The sequence below is a fragment of the Antechinus flavipes genome, chromosome 3 (genome assembly GCF_016432865.1).
Source record: "Antechinus flavipes isolate AdamAnt ecotype Samford, QLD, Australia chromosome 3, AdamAnt_v2, whole genome shotgun sequence".
Classification (NCBI taxonomy): Eukaryota; Metazoa; Chordata; class Mammalia; order Dasyuromorphia; family Dasyuridae; genus Antechinus; species Antechinus flavipes.
Window position 1 is genome coordinate 198324511 of NC_067400.1, and position 12212 is coordinate 198336722.

Genomic DNA, 12212 nt, shown 5'->3' on the forward strand with positions numbered 1-12212 from the left:
TTCTTCATACAGATAGCTAAAATAAAAACCTTTTCCCAAGTTTGCAATGTTTCAATTAAGCTGATTTTATAGGAAAAGATACTTTCCCAAGTGCTCTCTAATTCTAATAAATGCTGACTATCCTTTTAATAGGGTAGGTGTTCCAATTCCAGACACATATAAATGACTTGCTATTGCTGAATTGAAATTTTTTAATAGCTGGAGACTGAGATGATTCATTTCCTGTTGTGCTCTTCAATTAAATCATGTTTTAAAGGAGGCAGTTATTTCATTCTGTCCTGCTTCTATATTGTGTGACTTTTTCCTTTTCTTATATTATAAATTGGGTGCTAAAAGGGACCTCAGAAGTTGTCTCATCCAACTCTGTTATTCATTCAGTCTATAAACATTTGTTAAACACCAAGTATGCTATAAAAAAAGACAAAATATGTGCTCTACCCTCAAGGAACTTACAGTCTAATGGGAGAGATGATATGCCAACACATCTATACAAAGTAAGCTATACATATTATAAATAGGAAATAATTGTAAGGGTAAAAAGCACTAGAAATAAGAGGGGTTGGGGAAGACCTTGTAGAAAATGGGGTTTTAGTTCTCATTTAAAGGAAACCAGAGGTCAGTAATTGGGAGTAGGGGAAGAAGAGTATTCCTAGGCATGGAAGACAGCTAGACACCCTTAATAAGAATTATTTCTTTTTATTTAAAATACATATGGATGTGTGCACACAAATTCAGAAAAAGTAAAACAGCCCAAAGACAGAAATGAGAGATTTGTAGCAATACAGCTGTAGATTATCTCCTAGATTGCTTCCAAAAATACTGTCCTTAGATTTCTTTGGGATGGATCTGAAGAAATTTAATTAGTACATTAATTGCTCAAAATTTTGTCCTTTAAAAGACTGTGGGATTTCCAGTGCTAAAAAGGCAGAATGAGGAAGGACCCCTCTGAAACTCTTCCAGATTTCCCTCCAAACAGCTAGAAAATCACCTTATAATTGATCTAGGATCAGAAAAGCTCACCAGCACTACATGAAAGGTTTGTCTCACTAGTCTGGAAAGAGTGTGAGATGCAAGAGCAGAAACAGCAGCCAGCCTCACAGTAGGGTTTCTATTCTGGGGCAATCTATCAGTAAGGCCCTGTCCTTCCAATAGCTAGACCTCACGCCTGGGGCCTACCAGTAAGGACTCCTATTTCTATAGCAATCCAACAATAGGGCCCCACTCTTACAGCAGACCATCAACAAAACCCAAACTTGAGGGAGGCCAATAGGGAACCCCTTCCTCCTCCAATAGAAGTTAGACGGGAAGCTTACTCATCAGAGAAAGCTAGGAACTAAGCTTTGAAACCCAATTAAAGATAGCAGTCAGCAGACCAAAATTCAAATTTTTTCTTTGTCTCTTACTGGCTGTGTTATTCTTTGTGATCCAAGTATATACCATCTCTAAAGTAAGAAGAATAAAACTAAGTAAGCATTTAGGTGGTACATGGATAGAACACTTGGCCTAGAGCCAGAAGGACAGGAGTTCAATCAAATCCAGTCCACAGACACTAGGTATGTGATCCTGAGCAAATTATTTAACTTGTTTGTCCTAGGTGCTATATATTGTGTAGAGGATCAAATGAGATTTTTGTAAATAGCCCAATACTTGGCATATAGTAGTAGGTGCTATATAAATGTTAACTATTATTACTTGATTTACTAGTTTACCAATATGAAGATTAAGTGAGATAACAGACTTTGAGGACAGGGGATTTGATTTTTATCTTTGTACCTTCAGAACCTAAAACAATAATGTGTATAATAATAGGTATTTAATATATGCTTATTGTTGTGTTGTTATAGAGATGTTCACTTTGTTAAGTTTTGAGTGATGATTGCAGATGAGACTTTCATCACAATTTGATATTAATATAGTGTATTAATTACCTTGATATTCTGAAACTTCTCATTATAGAAAAATAGAATGTGAACCTGAGATATCTTCCATTACATATTCAACTTACCACGGTCCCAAACAAATTTTGAAAATTTTGAAGAAACAAACCAAATTAGAGAATTTGAATTCTGTACAAAGAGCAGATGAAACTTCGGATTCTAGTGCAAGTACTCAGACTGGAACTGGAAGTGATTCTGAGGCTGTTGTCTGTCCTGATTCACCAATCAAGAATGACACAGATCTGCTCAAAAGCCCTTTAAAAGATGCCATTTTAAATAACAGTCATTTTAAGGAATCTGTATTAAGCAAACCATCATCGCCATCATCATCTCCTGAATCTATCTCTAGTTCTATAGTTGAGTCCTGTTATAATCATCCTTTAAATTATGTACCAGTGTACAGAATAGACAATGACATGGTAGGATCAATGTTATTCAGAAATGATACCAAAAACCCTAGAAATCCTGTTTTTCAGAGTATAGTGAATCCAAAAACCACTTTAGAAAATAACTTTTTGAAGAATGATAAAACATCAGAGCAAAGAGATGAACATTTCCAAACCTCAAGAATAGTTCTTTCTGACATGAATATAGGTTTAACTAAAAGAGAATCAGAAATAGTCAAACATGAATGTGAAGATTTGTCAAGTCCAAGTAAAACAGCTTTACATGAAGAATTGGAACTGCCAGTGAGTAATTGCTCATTGTCTTGTAATTTTGGCAGCATTGTTCTTCATCAAGCTGAAACAGATACAGAACATATGAATGAAGAAAACAAGTCAGTTATTCAAGACTCAGAAACAAATATGCAAGTTAAAGAAAATACAAAAGAAAAAGAAATTTCTTCAACTACAGGCCTCTTATCTTCAAATAACATATCACATACAAAAAATGAAATGGTTGGATCTTTCTTGAAAAACATTGATTATAACCTTATAACAAAAAACAAGAGCTTTGATTCTGGTCCATCAGATAATAAAATGTCTCAAAACATTTTAATAATTCAAAATAACTGTCCTATAAAATCTGTTAATGAGTCAGAAAAGATAGATTGTATACAAAATAGCATAACACCTGGACTGAAATTTGAAATTGTTAATAAAAACCATATTTCAGTATGTCCTTTTGAATCTGAAAATCTTGCACTGGCCAAAGTCTTACCTGGCTCTTTAAGTGTTAACAATGAAAAAACATGTCCCATCCTTGAAAATAAAAAGACTGATCCATTTGATTTAACTCCTACTTTTGACTTTGAAAGTGGCATCTTCAGAAAGTGGGAAGATCCGATTTTAAAGAATTTGAATTCTGCTGTAGAGCATGAACAAGACAAAACCGTTCATTCCACAACATTCAAGGAGATTCATCTGCTGCTTCCTGATTTTGAGTCTGAAGAGATTTACCAAGCTGAGGTTTCTCCATCTAACTGTATGTTCACAGATAAACATTTGAAGGCCACCACACAAATTCCTCACACATCCCAAAGTGAAGCCCCAATTGTTCTTGAGAGTGGTGTGGCAGAGGATTTGCTTCATGGCCATGACAGTAAAGCCATAGGGTCAGTGACATATGATGAGAACAAAATCTCACTTGGTCTTCATGAACTTAGAGACATTGATGGCTCTAAAATAATTTCTGATAAATCTGGAATAGGGCTCAGTTCCTCTGATATGTTACCTAAATCCCAAGATAATGGTAGCATATTACCTAAAACCCAAGATTATGGCACCTTACAGATTCTGGATTCTGATATTAGTATGGCAAAAATCACTTCTGAATTAAAAGCCGAAAGTTTTCTTGAGGTTTCCTCTACACTGAGAGTAGAAGAAACAGCCTCATTTCAGAGACATTATGAAAAAAATAATTTATTAGGTGACAGTTCTAATACTGTTTCATCTTCCTGCAGTAAACTTGAAGAAGCTAACATGATTATGAATTCATCTAAACCCAAAGATAATTTTGAAATTTTGAAAATTACTACAGAATTCTCATGTGAAGATACTTGCTTAGTTATGTCCTCCAATAGCAGCCATTGGGAATTTGAAAAAGCTAACCGCATAGTGGCAGAAATGACCTTGTGTCATAGACATGACAGAGATATACCTAACATTCATACTGAAAAGGGTGGTCCTAATTATATCACGGCTGCTGTGCTGAAAAGTGCTATGGAAGCTGATGTTCAAACAGTTGCTAGTGCTACAGTGTCAGTTAACAGCTTTAGCCTACAGTGTTCTGAAGCATCAGCTGAGGACACAGGAACAAGGAGAAGAGCACATGATAGACCACTGGACTCCAACAGTGATTTAGTTAAAGCAGCTGAGAAGTTGGTTGATTTAATTTTGGAGTCTGCTAGGCAAGAGCTAAAGTCCACACAAATAGGGGTTAACTACCAGGGATGTAATGCAGTTACCTTGAAAGAAGAGACCATTGGTAAAAAAACATCAGAAGAAAAAGAGAAGACATTGATTCAGCCCCCAGACCATTTGGATGAGTGCAGTGTTAAAGATGTGTCAGAAGACAAAAGAGAAGAAAAAGCCTGTATTTTAACTATCAGTGGTGAGAGAAATCTCCTTATTGATACTGATAAAATGGATATGTCTAATTTATTAATAATCAAAGCAAGAGAATTGGTCAGTGAGGTTATTCATGGTGCCCAGCAAAAACTGGTAGATAGTCATTACAGAAAAACCAAGCCCAGGAACCATGCCAGAAACACTGAAAAGGCCAATGCCACAAAGATTCTGAACAATGATATTGTTAAACCACATTATATAGCTAAAGGATTCTTGGCTTCAGAGCAGTCAGAATCTCAAAGCGTAACTAAAGTTAGTGAAAATAAAGAATCAAAAAATCTTTTGGCAAAAAGTAATTTAAATAATGACACACATTCAACTAAAGGAAGAGAACTGGTGCCTTACCAAAAACCTTTATATTCTGGAAATGGATTGGAACAGTCGAATAGTGTGGAGTTGCCAAAATCAGATGTTTTACTATCAGAGAATATATCCCATAAAGATTTAGATGATAAAAGTATGCCATTAACCTTTAACAAAGACAAAAGTAAAGTGCAAAAGGCACTAATTCAAATAGATAATGTGGGTTGCCACAAAACTCAGAAGAAAGATACTGAAACACTTGTCTTAAATTTCAAATGGCCCCCTTTCATGAATGATGAAGTATATACCCATTTACCCAGCACATCCAAAAGTAGTTTTTCTGATAGTCTTGTATGTATTAATGAAAAATGCCTACCAGGACACAGTAATAAATCACTGTCTATTGCTATGTTAGAGATGGGAAAAGTATGCAGAAAAGATGCTGAATTTGGTATGGGCAAAATTGAGGTGGCACCACCCATGCTAGAAATGGGAAAAGTAAACAAGAAAAATACAGAATTAAATGCAGGAAAAAATGAACTGATGCCCTCAGTGTTAGAAATGGAAAAAACATTCAAAATGGATGTTGAATTAAATGCAGGAGAAAATGAGCTGATGCCCTCAGTTTTAGAATTGGGGAAATCATATGGAAGAAGCAAATTAAATTTTACAAAATTAGAAAGTATCCCTGATAATTTCAAAATGGGAAAAACATTTAAAAGGAACACTGATGAAATGGCACCTGTCATGTTAGAAATTGAAAAGGCATTTGAAAAGGATATTGAAGAGGATGTTAGAAAAACTACAGTGATATCCTCTAAGTTAAAAATGGAGAAAACACACAGAGATGATATTCAATTGAAAATTTCACAAACTGACTTAGCAAAACCCACTATTTTAGACATAGCAGAAATGAACCAAAATACAACTGAAGGAAATGGTGAGGAAAATAAAGTAATATCTTCAATGTTTGAAGTAGAAAAAGCATACCAAATAGATATTAAAAGGAATTTTGGACAAACTGAAATGAGACCTATAGAAACAAAGGAAAATATAGTGCTATGTGCCAACAAAGCTAAATTTCAGTTTGAGGGATATGACTTGCCTAGATTGAGTGAAGATTGTAAAGGAAACATTGGCTTTTTGACACCAGATTTTTTACCTGAAGATTCCAAACTAAGGACAGAAAAACATCTGTATATGACTGCAGTGTGTAGGAATGAAAAAGGTCTAGATTATGACATTGTAAATGAACAATCACATTTAGCTTTTATACCACAAGATGAGCAAAGTAACTCTACTTTTACCATTTTGTATGAAGAACCCCTTCAAGATGAGTGTCAATATTTATCTACAGAAGAAGAGGGAGCCCATTCCCTGGGATTTCCTGGCAAGTCTACCAGCGATCTGCCACATGTTCTGGTATGTGAAAGGTCTGAAAGTAGAACTGACCTTGTTCATCATTTTGAAAAGGAGAGTAAATCCAGTGAAATATTTGATAGTGACAATTCTGAAATGTTCTTATCAGTAGAGGCAAAAAGATACAAAGTCTATCCTTTAGCCTTATCTCCTATTTATGAAGATGATAGCTCACAGGAAGATATCTTGTCAAGTGAAGTATCCCCAGGACATCGTGGATCTAGTGCAAAATCAAGAGATGGTGCTAGTCAACCCTCTTCTGTATTGTCCCTTCTCCAATCAGTGTCAGAGCGTTTAAGGATGAATTTTGATGATGGGGAAAAACTTGAGACAGAGGAAGAAGTAGTAGTGGATGAGGATGAGGAGGAATCACAACATAAAGAGATTATTTTGACAGCTGGAAAGAGAGAACATGTTACTTTTCAAATTCCAGATTGTTCAACTATAATTTATCAAGGAGAGGAGCAAGAGGGAACTAGATCTTACAAAATGCCACTTTTTCTTTCAAATGAACCCACCACCTCTAATCAACAAACTGTCCTGTGGCAAGATAGGTCCTTAATTCACCATGCACCAGGTCCTTTTCTTCAAAAGTCTGACCTCAGTTCTAAATTACATTCATCTTTCAAGAGTGTCTATAGCCAATATTTACAAACTACTAAAACCGTGTCACCTGAGAAAGGACTCAAGTTTGGAGGTAATCTTCAGGAACAAGTCCCCAAATTAAACACTGGTCCAGAGGTAAGTTATTTTACTTGAATATTTAATTTTTAAGATATTAACCATATTTTGTAGTAGTACAATCTAAGGAACATATTCAGATATTTGATAAACATTCTTATTGTGTTGAGTGGAGTTTTTGTTATTTTTAAGTAGTTTTAGGAGATGCAGCATAGTAAATAGACCAGCCCTGGCTGTTGAAAATATGTGACCAATTTCTTCTTCTGATCCATAAGAACTATGTAGTTGTACAAATCACCTAATTTCTTTGAGCCTTAAGGACTTTCTAAAATTATAACTTGTGTTCTACATTGGAAGAGAATTTCCCCACTTGTATTTTTCAATTGTGATACAGGTCTGCATTTTTAAAAATAGCCTTAGACATAGTGATCCCTTTATTAAAGTGTATATTTATTTATCTTAGTGGAATTTTGGTTGTATTATTATTACATTAAATAAAAAGAATCTCCCAGTTAATTAATATTGAAATACCAAGGAGTAGTTATTTACAGTTTTCAAATTAGTTTTCAAGATACATTATCTGGAAAGTTGCTACATTCTGTTGCATATATCTGTACTTGTCTATGTTTGTGTCTTGAAAACATATGTATTCAGTGGTATTTTAAAATATTTGCAAAACTCCCAATGTCTCCCGAGTCACAAAAGAATTAGTATTTTTATTCTATTTTTTTCTCCTATAAAAATACGTATTCAAATTAAGAATAAAAAGCAAAAACATGAATTAGTTTCCTATTAGTCTTTTTCCCCCAGTAGTTTTTTTCTTCTACCGTTCTCTTCTTTTCTACAGTTTAAACAAAGTACACAGTAAAATACATTACTCCATATGTATGCAAATAATGCATAAAACACAGTGTATTCTGACAATTCAGATGAGAAACAAGTAACTGAGAAGAAATCTTTAATTTTTACTATAAATCTACTTTTTTACATTGATTTATTAATGCGGAAAATTTGTGTTAGACAAAGTAGTATAGAAAGAAACTTAGGATAGTTGAGGAATATAGCTAAAAATGGGTTTGGAACTCCCACTTTTCAGTTAGAAAAATATTATATGAATGCAGTTACTTTTCTCCTTCATTTAAATATACTCATTTCTTTGAATAAAGTGTGTAATTTTTTTTTAAACTAGTATTTGAGATGATGCAACTTTTATTAGGATTGCCACAACCTTTCTATTTTTCTTTATTGGTCAAATGTTATAAATGATAATGCTTTAAATATCAGCCAGTAACTGTAATGTAAAACAGTTTTTCAAATTCAGAACTTGAAATTTATGTTATCCAATTAACTCCTCCTTGGATACTGATTTCTTCTATTTTTATAATTTCAGAATCCCATTGATAAACAATGCCTGAGAAGTAACCCCAGACCTGGGAAGGTAAAGATAGTCATTTTCTGTAGATCCACATGAAGGTAGAGAGGAAGGAGAGGCATTCTTTGAGGAGAGAGAGGATAAAGAAAATTTTAAGTCTTATTTTTAGTGACTTAGAATAAAAAGTTTTTATTTTAACATACCCTTTGCATCTACACCAGTTAATTGTTTTTGTGTCTTTAGAAACAATTTTTAACACATTTTTTTTCTGAAGTTCAAATGCATTCTTTAAATTAGTCACTGCATATTTTCAGATGGTTATCTATGACCTTCATGGAAGCAAATATAAACAAGAGGTTTATAATAACATTCTTGATGCTACATCCTGGACCTTTCCAAATGGAGCACTCATCAAAGTTGTAAGAGGATGGTAAGCAATCCTCATCTGAATTTTTTAAAGTCTGTTTTCTGAAGTTGTGTACATTCTTCCTTGCATTTCTGTCTTAAATCTATAGAGGTATTATCCCCTTTCCTATACTTCATTTGATAAAAGAAAACATTTTAATAAGGTTTTTATGATGTGGTGAATATTTTTTTCCTTTATTTTTGGCAGAAAAGCCACTTCAGCTACCTTAATAAAACCATGTTGCCATCCATAGTTAAAAACTTAGATATAAGTTTACTCATCCCTTTATGTGCATTTTCATATTTGATCATCAGAACAACTTGTGTGAAATGGTTCTATTATTGCTTCCATTTTACAGATTAAGAACTTGTTATTTAAAGAAATTAAGTGATCTATCCATGCTCACACAACTAGTCAATATTTAAAGCCAGATCATCTTGATTCTTAAGTCACATTCATATGCCAATCCAATATGTCAGTCAGTAGAGTATCATATTCAATACTTGAGGTTATGTTTTCATGGTATTTCATGAATCAAAAGAAATTCTAATTCATTGCCTTAGCCACTTCAACACAAACTTGAAAATGCTTACAAAAGTAGTAAAGTGTTCATGAATGTGAAGGCCAGCTATAGTTTGTGTAATCACAAATGACCCTTGCTGAATAAACTCTGAAATAGAAAAAGCTCATTACTCCCCCCCCTTTTTTGGTCATTTATTGTGGAATAAATATTTTCACATGGATTTGCTAAAATTAGTAAAAGCCTAGAAAATCTTCAGTTTGTCCTATTAGAATTGATAATGTTACAATCTAATAATGAGTCTGTCTTGTCATTGAAATAAATATTACAATATATTACTGGCTTTATCTTGTATGATGCACATTAGCTATTAAATCTGGGCTCTGGTTTTGTGTTTAGAAGCAGAATTTTGTACTTGTCATGGAAAAAAATAAACCTTATAAACATATAAAGAAATAAGAAATGTTGTGACTTACAATAATATCCTCATGTGTCTGTCTAATGATATCTTGAAAACAAATTACTTGTACCTTGATTTTTGTTATTGTTGTTGTTGCTGTTATTTTAGCTGGATTATATATGAGAAACCACATTTCCAAGGTCAAAAATGTGTTTTAGAAGAAGGAGAGAAAGTGCTCAATCGTGACTGGATTTTTCGGAGTAAAAAGCATCAAAGAAACTTTGTGATTGGTTCTATCAAGAGAGTATTAAAGGTATCAAAAATGCTTTTTTAATCTTTGATATTTTTATGTGGAAGGAGTGTATTCATAGTCTACTTATTTTTTTAATGTTAATATTTGATGCTAATGGTACTAATTTAATTACTAGCTTAATTTTTTTTCTATTAAGCTTTTGTGCTGGAAGATGTGACTCGATGTTGCATTTTAAAATGTAGAATTATAAATTTAGAGAAAAAGAATAAGGATGATTTGTCATCTGTTTGGCAACCAGTGAATGAGTTTCATCCTATTTCAATAGTGGAAATATTTGTGAAGTTTTATGTTTTTTTTTTTTTTGTCTTTTATGTGAAAGAAAAATTATATTTAGGGACATTGAGATAAAACTAAGCTTTTCTTTAATCTGTCTTTTCATAGCAAGAATTTTCTAAGCTTAAAGTCACAACTGAATTTGTGGAATTTTTGTTTTGTTTTGGGGGTAAATAATATAATCAGGTATTTTTGCAATGTCACTTCAAATTTCCTGTGCAATTAGAAAACTATAATTATACCTTTGCTATCCTGTAATATCATCTTTGCTTTCAGTTAGTTGGATTTTTGAAAAAAGTACTGTGATTAAGGAGTGAAATTTTATTTGGACCATGGTTAATTTCTAAATTCTGAAAATTCTGCACTTTCTTTCTTTGGGATTCTGAATATTATAAAGTTTCTTTTCATAGACTATAGTTTTTCTGCTTATGCTTTATGAGGTTTGATTATAGAAAAAGAATAGCAGTAAAGCCATTCTGCTGAAAGTTCTTACACAGATTAGACTTTATTTTTTTTTATATTTATGGATGTATATGTATATAAATCTAACCTGCAAAGGGAAAATGCAGTTTTGAAGATTCTAGAGTATTAACAAGAAAAGATTATGATTAGAAGGAAAAAAACATATATCTGAAATGCAAATAATCAAATAGGATCAAAGAGAAAAACAAAATGTAAAGGCTGAAAAGAAATTTATTCCATATATATTATATACATACACCCATACATACATACATACCTTCAAATTTATCATACAGTTTTTTGTCCTATCTCATTATTGTTGTATGGTCCAAATATAGTTATCATTTGATCAGTTATTTAGGGAAAAGATAGGAGACTGTTTCAAAACCTCTCAACTATGTCATATTACTTTTGAAGTATATGTATATCCTTTGAAGCAATTACAGTAAGGAACAGTTCAATATTCCGTTTTGTTTTTACTCTGAGGCAATTGGGATTAAGTGACTTACCCAGGATCACACACCTAGGAAATGTTAAGCATCTAAGACTTTGAACTCAGATCCTCCTGATTTCAGGGCTGGTATTCTGTCTACTATGTCACCTAGCTGCCCCCAGTTCAGTATTTCTTAACTGGCATTTCCCATGATAGCTGTTCTTACTCAAATTTTTCAGTTTTCATGGTCCCCCCCCCCTTTTTTTTCCTATCTGTTATCTTCATTTCAATTACCATTTCAATTGTTGTGTTTTTCTTCTAGTCATACTCTTTTCGTCTTAATACTCTAGAACCTTCAAAACTGGACATTCATTTTTAGATTTAATTTTTGTTTCCTAAAGGCATTAGGTAAAAATTCATGTTGTGCAAGCATTATTTTTTGCTGAGCATTACAAAAAAACACAGAAGATAACTCTCTCTAGCCAAAGAGTTCACAGGCTAATGGCATAACTGTATACAAGTAAGCTATATAAAGAATAAAGTAGAGATAATCAAAGGAAAGGCAGAAGAGTTGGTGGAAAATCTTCTAGAAGTAAGGTTTTAGGTGATATTTAGAAGAAGATAGGAGACAGATAAGGAAAAAAATTCCAGACATGAGAGACATGCTTGGAATCAGGAGATGGATTGTCACTGCAAGAAATATAAGGAAGCTCAAAGGATATGAACAGACAATTTTCAGAGGATGAAATTGAAACTATTACCACTCATATGAAAGAGTGTTCCAAATCATTATTGATCAGAGAAATGCAAATTAAGACAACTCTGAGATACCACTACACACCTGTCAGATTGGCTAAGATGACAGGAAAAAATAATAATGAATGTTGGAGGGGATGCGGGAAAACTGGGACACTGATGCATTTTTGGTGGAGTTGTGAACGAATCCAACCATTCTGGAGAGCAATCTGGAATTATGCCCAAAACGTTATCAAATTGTGCATACCCTTTGACCCAGCAGTGTTTCTATTGGGCTTATATCCCAAAGAAATACTAAAGAAGGGAAAGGGACCTGTATGTGCCAAAATGTTTGTAGCAGCCCTATTTGTAGTGGCTAGAAACTAGA

General features: G+C 33.3%; 1 protein-coding gene across 2 annotated transcripts in view; it reads left to right on the top strand.

The window, feature by feature from the left end:
* CRYBG3 (crystallin beta-gamma domain containing 3) overlaps positions 1-12212 on the top strand; it is a 119616-nt gene that overhangs the window by 49631 nt on the left and 57773 nt on the right. For both annotated transcript variants that reach the window (XM_051984387.1, XM_051984386.1), the window contains exons 4-7: positions 1957-6970; positions 8301-8348; positions 8597-8712; positions 9777-9921. In XM_051984387.1, coding sequence (XP_051840347.1) covers positions 1957-6970; positions 8301-8348; positions 8597-8712; positions 9777-9921 — 5323 coding nt within the window. The remainder of the gene's footprint in view (positions 1-1956; positions 6971-8300; positions 8349-8596; positions 8713-9776; positions 9922-12212) is intronic.